This window comes from Chiloscyllium plagiosum, chromosome 20 (genome assembly GCF_004010195.1).
Source record: "Chiloscyllium plagiosum isolate BGI_BamShark_2017 chromosome 20, ASM401019v2, whole genome shotgun sequence".
Taxonomy (NCBI): domain Eukaryota; kingdom Metazoa; phylum Chordata; class Chondrichthyes; order Orectolobiformes; family Hemiscylliidae; genus Chiloscyllium; species Chiloscyllium plagiosum.
The window spans coordinates 62,493,376-62,501,020 of record NC_057729.1 but is presented as its reverse complement, the minus strand read 5'-3'; the positions used below and the strand labels follow the sequence as shown (position 1 = coordinate 62,501,020).

General features: G+C 43.8%; 1 protein-coding gene across 1 annotated transcript in view; it reads left to right on the top strand.

Moving 5' to 3' along the window:
- Positions 1–1,471: 1,471 nt before the first annotated feature.
- The window catches only part of stard15 (StAR-related lipid transfer (START) domain containing 15), a 153,219-nt gene continuing 147,045 nt past the window's right edge, over positions 1,472–7,645 (top strand). Inside the window, exon 1 of the mRNA XM_043711001.1 lies at positions 1,472–2,026. Coding sequence (XP_043566936.1) covers positions 1,865–2,026 — 162 coding nt within the window. The 5' untranslated portion in view covers positions 1,472–1,864. The remainder of the gene's footprint in view (positions 2,027–7,645) is intronic.

Genomic DNA, 7,645 nt, shown 5'->3' with positions numbered 1-7,645 from the left:
AAAAGTGAAATGATTTTTAAAAAAACTTCAAATAATTCATTACTTATAGGAATGAAAGTCCATAATTTAAATTATAAATCTTTTTGGGTTAGAGATGTCAAGTCACATTTCAGAAATATGTATATATCTCAATTCACCCATATCCCTCTAAACCCTTCCTAGTCATAGACCCATCCAGATGTCTTTTAAATGTTGTAATTGTACCAGCCTCTACCACTTCCTCTGGCAACTGATTCCATATACACACCATGATCTGTGTAAAACAATTGCCCCTCCGGTCTCTTTTATATCTTTCCCCTCTCACCCTAAACCGATGCCCTCTAGTTCTGGAGATCCCCCACCCCAGGGAAAATGCTTTGTTTATTTATCCTATCCATGACCCTCATGATTTTAGAAATCTCTATAAGGTCATCCCTCATCCTCCGACGCTCCAGGGAAAACAGCCCCAGCCTGTTCAGCCTCTCCCTATAGCTCAAATCCTCCAACCCTGGCAACATCCTTGTAAATCTTTTCTGAACCCTTTCAAGTTTCACAACATCCTTCTGATTAGATTCCCTACAGTGTGGAAACAGGCCCTTCAGCCCAACCAGTCCACACGACCCTCCGAAGAGTAACCCACCCAGACCCATTTCCCTCTGACCAATGCACCTAACACTATGGGCAATTTAGCGTGGCCAACTCACCTGCACATCTTTGGACTGTGGGAGGAAACCAGAGCACCCGAAGGAAACCTACGCAGACACGGGGAGAACGTGCAAACTCCACACAGTCAGTCACCTGAGGCTGAAATCGAATCTGGGACCCTGGAGCTGTGAGGCAGTAGTGCTAACCACTGAGCTACTGTGCTGCCCTTCTGATAGGAATGAGACCAGAACTGCATGCAATATGGATGCTGCCTGAACTGCTGTGCTCTTCCAGCACCACTAATCCAGAATCTGGTTTCCAGCATCTGCAGTCATTGTTTTTACCTCTATTCCAACAGTGGCCTAACCAATGTCCTGTACAGCCGCAACATGACCTCCCAACGCCTTTACTCAATGCTCTGACCAATAAAGGAAAACATACCAAACATCTTCTTAACTATCCTATCTACCTGCGACTCTACTTTCAAGAAATTATGAATCTGCTCTCCAAAATCTTGCTGAGATATTTGGATCATCAATAGTCACAGGTGCGATGCCAGAAGACTGGAGGTTGTCAAACGTGGTGCCATTATTTAAGTAAAGTGGTAAGGACATGCCAAGGAACTATAGACATTGGTGATGGGCAAGTTGTTGGAGGGAATCCTGAGGGACAGTCCTGTTCTCCTCGGGCTGCCGGTTCCAAACGGTGGTACCTCCCTTTCCTGAGGGAAAGGCAAGGACTGATTAGGGGGATAGGGTGGGGGTGAGGGTGAGGCTGGGGTGAAGATGGGAGTGTGGTGTGGGAGTGGGGGTGAGGGTTGGGGTGAGTGTGAGGGTAAAGGTGAGAGTGAGGGTGGGGCTGAGTGATGCTGAGGGCGGGGTGAGGCCGTTCTGTCCTTCTCGCTGTGCTATCATGTTGCCAGGGGGCAGGCGGCTCCGCTGATAGGTTCCTGCCTGATGCCTGCCCCCTGCCCCCTGCCCAGAGCCGTTCCCGGAGCCTGAGCCGCTGCAGTCCCCGGAGGGAGAGCGGCTGGGAGCGGGAACCCGGGTCCCTGGCAGTGCCGTCCCTGAAGCCCGGGCCGCTCACCCGCAGCGGGACAACTCTGAAACTGAAAGGAAACTGATGCAGAGACGGAGCGGAAAACAAAGTCAGCAATTTCAATCACCATCAGCCGGGATCGAGGGCGGGCTCTGAGTGGATCCCTGACTGTGTGGCCGCATATTTGGGATCTGGAGGGATCATGTCGAGTGGTGAGATCGTCCAGGTCCCCGATGATTCCCATTTCAGCTCGTTCCGGGAACAATGCGAGCGTCAGGAAGGCTGGCTGGTCCAGTACAACAAGGGAGGTACCACCGTTTGGAACCGGCAGCCCGAGGAGAACAGGACTGTCCAGAAACTGAAGGTAAGGAGGGCAACACGCAGGCCATTCAGCCCCTCCAGCCGCATTTGCCCCGACACCAGCTTTCCCCAGAGCCCTGGGCGCAGCTGGATGCTGAAAACTATATCGCATTAAAGACTCGAGGTTTTAGTTCGGAGGCAGGGTCAGTATTTGTCCCCTGACCAACATTGGGTCCTTATCGCTGTTTGTGGGACCGTGTTGTATAAAACGGCTTGCTGCGTGTCCTGCATCACAGTAATTCAGCAAGTACTTCACTGCAAGGTGCTATGTCAATGCAGGTGTATTTTGCAATATACAATGAACTACAGGCAGTGCTGCCTGTGCGCAATGTTAAAACTCATTTAGTTTCATTTCAATCGTCAGCCGCTTTAGAAAGGACCGTAATTCCGCTCTCTCTCTCTCTCTCACTTAATAATCGGAAAAATCAAACAATTCTACCATGAGAAATATTGGGAATAGAGTTCATTTCGATGGCCTTTTTGGCACTTTCAATTTGATGGGATTTAGTTCTGTAAGAGAGCTGATTTTGTTGAAAGGTCTGTGGAAATACGAGCATGTTGTTTTCATTAGTCACAAAACGCAACAATGCGGCCTCATGTGGAACCGAGCAGAATGCGTTCAGTGTCTGGTACTCAGACCAGTTGGAGTACTGTGTACCTGTCTGGTCTCCATACTATCTGAGCTGTAACAGCTGTTCATAAGTTGGAAACAATGACTTCTACAGTTCATGCCATTAAAAAGATTGTGATAATCAGTTTGAGTGAACAGGCTTTTGTCTCTCAAAGAGAAAGCTGAGGGGTACCTGATCAAGAGCCTTAAGATTGTGCACAGTAATGATCCCCTTTCCAATGTAAATGTACTGGAATTTACAATTAATGTATTGGAAACAGTTCAGAGGAGATTTATTTGGTTGATACCTGGAATGGGAGAAAGTGGGGACGATAGATGCTGGAAATCAGAGTCAAAGAATGTGGTGCTGGAAAAGCACAGCCGGCCAGGCAGCATCCGAGGAGCAGGAGAATCGATGTTCGAGCATAAGTTCTTCATCGGGAAGAGCCTGTGATGAAGCATTATGATGAAGAACTTATGCTTGAAACATCGATTGTCCTGCTCCTCTGATGCTGACTGACCATCTGTGCTTTTCCAGCGCCATACTCTTCCATACCTGGAATGAACAGGTTGTCTTATGTGGAAAAGGTGGACGGACTGGATTATATTGGAGAGTAAGAAGTGAGTTGACAGACATGGATAAGGTTATCATGGGAACTTAACCAGGCAGACAGGGAAAGCTGGTCTGTGAGCACCATTGGAGGGACAACGTTAATGTTTTGAGTATGATCCTCTCTGATGCTCCCTTAGTTAGAGTTAAAGGAGCCGAACACCCCAACCTACAATTGAGAAAACACAGCTGAAGAGAGGAATAAAAAGCAAGAATTTGAAAGAATTATAGACAACACAAAAGACATAGACAGATCAGTCCAATTAGGGAAAGCAACATTTTACACTGCAAGTTGTTAGGATCTGAATGTGCTTAAATCAAATTCAATAGCAGCAGTGAAGGAGAATTGGATAAATGTTTAAAATGAAAAAAAAAAATTGTAGGACAAGAGGGATGTGGGATTAATTGTAAAGATCCTTCAAAGAGCTAGTTAGGCCAAAAATGCTCAGTTATTAATAGAGAATGCAATCATTATAAAATATTATCTAGTGTCTTGGAATTAACCAGTACAAGATGATCAGTTAAATCTCATTCTGCTGCTTGTATACTTTTGTGACAGAAACATAAACATTAGTTCAGTGGTTAGCACTACTGCCTCACAGCACCAGGTCCCAGGTTTGATTCCAGCCTCGGGCGACTGTCTGTGTGGAGTTTGCACATTCTCCCCATGTCTGCGTGGGTTTCCTCTGGGTACTCCAGTTTCCTCCCACAGTCCAAAGATGTGCAGATTTCGCTGCTCGTTGGATGCTGCCTGAACTGCTGTGGTCTTCCAGCACCACTGATCCAGGTCAGGTGAATTGGTTGAAACTTTATTGCTGGAACAGCACAGCAGGTCAGGCAGCATCCAGGGAACAGGAGATTCGACGTTTCGGGCACAGGCCCTTCTTCAGGAATGAGGGCCTGTGCCCGAAACGTCGAATCTCCTGTTCCCTGGATGCTGCCTGACCTGCTGTGCTGTTCCAGCAATAAAGTTTCAACTTTGATCTCCAGCATCTGCAGACCTCACTTTCTCCAGGTGAATTGGCCACACTAAATTGTCCATAGTGTTAGTGCATTAGTCAGGGGGAAATTGGTCTGGGTGGGTTACTCTTCAGAGGGTCGGTGTGGACTTGTTAGGCCGAAGGGCCTGTTTCCACGCTGTAGGGAATTAATCTAATCATTAAATTGGAAGCAATGGTGAATACGAAGCACTGAAACTAAACTACTCGCTGTTTTACAAAACCAAAAATGTTTACCTGTTAAAAAAAACCCAAAAGAACAGCGGATTTTGTAAATCAGAAACAAAAATCTAAATTGCTGAAAAAGCTCAGTAGGTCTGGCAGCACCTTTGGAGAGAAATGAGAGTTAATGTTTTGGGTTGAGTGACTCTTCCCCAGAATTAATAGTAGTTAGGAAAATGGCAACCATTAAAACCATATAAACCAATGGCTACCTGTGGCTATTTTCCCATCTGTATTTACCAACTGTTTCATTAATGTTGAATGTCAATGACTTTTGAACTGATCAAAATTAAAATAGGCAAGAAAATGTTAGCCTTCTGTTTTGTGATTGCACTTTCTTCCTCACTTCAAAATATTGAGAGATTTTATTTTTATCATCACAAAGAGTTTCAAATTTCAATTACCAAGAATTACATGGATTAGGATAAGACACTTAGCTTCCATGGCTCTCCCTGCATCAAGTCATAGGATCATATAGAATCCTTATAATGTGGAAACAGGCCATTCAGTCCATCAAGTCCACACTGATGGTCTTCACTCTATCCTTAAAACTCTGCAATTCCCATGGCAGTTGTAGTTAGCCTACACATCCCTGAGCACAATGGATAATGTCCCATGGCCAATCCATCTAACCTGCACATCTTTGGATTGTGGGAGGAAACTGGAGCAGACACAGGGAGAATGTGCAAATCCCACACAGACAGTCACCCAAGGCTAGAATCAAACCCATGTCCCTAGCAATGTGGAGCAGCAGTGCTAACCACTGAGCCACCCTCCTCAGGATCTGACAGCGGAGGAGCTGGCCATTCCACCCTCTATGCGTGTGCTGGATCTCTAAAAGTGCTAGCCAATCAGTGCCAGTCTCTCCTTAATAGAGACAAAACAAAATGCAGATGTTGGAATCCAAAATAGTCTGTCTCCCTTTATTAGCAGTCGTGCAGATATTCCCACTTCAATATTATCAGTTACCCTTTCAATGTTTATATTCTCTTTGTTGTGATGAAACTCATTTCTAATCGTAACAACAAGATGTGTGAGAAGCTTCTTCATGATGCTCACTTTAGTTCTTTAGCAAATGATTGAAATTTCTGTCCTCTTGTTAACAATTCTTCCACTGTTCGAGACAATTTATCATGGTTTCCATTTCAAAATGCTTCATGATTTTGAGCAATGGATTTATAAACTTTGGTACTGGATTTATCTGAAATGAAATATTGTTTCTTGTGTCCTTCAGTGGCTCACATACCCACATGGATGCTTTGCAGTTCAGATGGTTCACATGTCTTGGTGAGCTTTTGGGAACTTTAAGCAGTAAATGGGACAGACTTACTAAGAGACGTTTCTGGATCCACAGAAACTGAAGGGGATTGATAATGGCTGTGTGCATTTCCATTGAAAGTGATATAAATTTTGGGTTCACAATAAAGAGCTATGGGTTTAATAACAGATGATGGGGAATCTGATAGCTGCAGCACTTGTTGCTCAGAAACAGCAAGCAGTGAACTTGAGTACTGAAGTTCAGTGTGAGAAAGGAAATGGGAATACAAATGTAAAACTGAGGAACTTTAATTCAGATTTTATGATGGCTGTGTCGTAGCCTTATCAAGGTCACATTACACCTGTCTCTCCTTATACCTGTGAAGATTAAAAATGTAGGACCTGCATGTACCCAAACCAATTAGCTTTTGATTTATGGGCAAAGAATGTTTCTTTGTCACCAGCTTTTGTAGGGGTGTCAATGTTTCCAATGTGAGTCACGTTCAGGTACCTGTGAGTTATGGACAAATGCTAGTGACCTTTCTTTTCAGTTCCAGCTCAGTCACTGGCTTAAATCCAGAGACTGAGAGTTAAGATCAGCAGCGTACACACTGCCCATTTATAACTTAGATTTGTACCTTTTAACCTTTGTAACTGTGTGCTGAGAAAAAAAAGCTTTGTGTTTTTGGAGCCCCCATATGAACATGATAATATAAATTCTGTTAGTGATAACGTTGGAAGTTGACAGATTCAAGTCTCCAATTTTCTTCTAGCTAGTGTGTTCGACAGAATGCTTCGTGATAGTGTCATATCCCAGAACGTTCAATTGACCTGAAAAATTAATTCTTAATAGATGCATTGAGACTCGCTGAGTTTCTCCAGCAATTTTTGATTGAATTTTTGATTTTTAAGTCAAAAGGAAGCACAATTCTCCTCCATGTTTTAACTACATTTCCAACTAGCAAATCAGAAAATCAGCAAATGCTGCTGAACATTGGAGGTTAATGGGGGATGAACAATATTCATTGAATGAGAGTTTTGGTTTGAAAAGTAACAATCAGGGGCAAGTGTAATTCCATGACATTAAACGCTGCTGTTATTTTGATTGAGTCGGTTTATTTGTTTTGGAAAAAGGTACAAAGAATATGATTCAAGCCAGAAATATGTTGAACTACATAACCAACATGACATAGGAGATTATTTCAATTATACCATCATGTTCAGTTCAGCACAATTATCAATGTTATCATTAAAGCATCCTGGAGTGATAGACAGCTGAGGGTAAAGGCTGGTTAGACAGTCTCCAGGCATATGCTTTTCAGGGCAGGTTTATTTCAACACACACATCACAAAGCACCAAAAACTCTGATTACTTGCCTGGCATACACATGCAATCACTTCCCTACCCACCTATCCCTTTAATTAATTGATAACTATTATTTCTTCTCCCAGACCATTTGGAATCAGGTGTCAATATTGTAAGAAATTCTAAAGAAAGGGTTCAGCAGTAATTCCCATTGAGTTCCACATTGATAAGAAGTCATTGTGGGATAACGTACAATCAACAAAATGTTTGAATGAAAAAAGATTAAGGATCAATCCCCACTAGACCCTAGTAGATCAAAAGAGATGCCTAGGTAAAAACAAGGACTGCAGATACTGGAAACCAGAATCTAGATTAGAGTGGTGCTGGAAAAGCATAGGACGTCAGGCAGCATCCGAGAAGCAGGAAAATCGACGTTTTGGGCAAAAGCCCTTCATCAGGAATAGAGACAGGATGCCTGCAGAGTGGAGAGATAAATGAGAGTGGGGTGGGGGTAGGGAAAAGTAGCATAGAGTACAATAGGTGAAAGGGGGTGGGGATGGAGGTGATAGGCCAGAGAGGAGGGTGGAGTAGATAGGTGGGAAGGAAGATAGGCAGGTAGG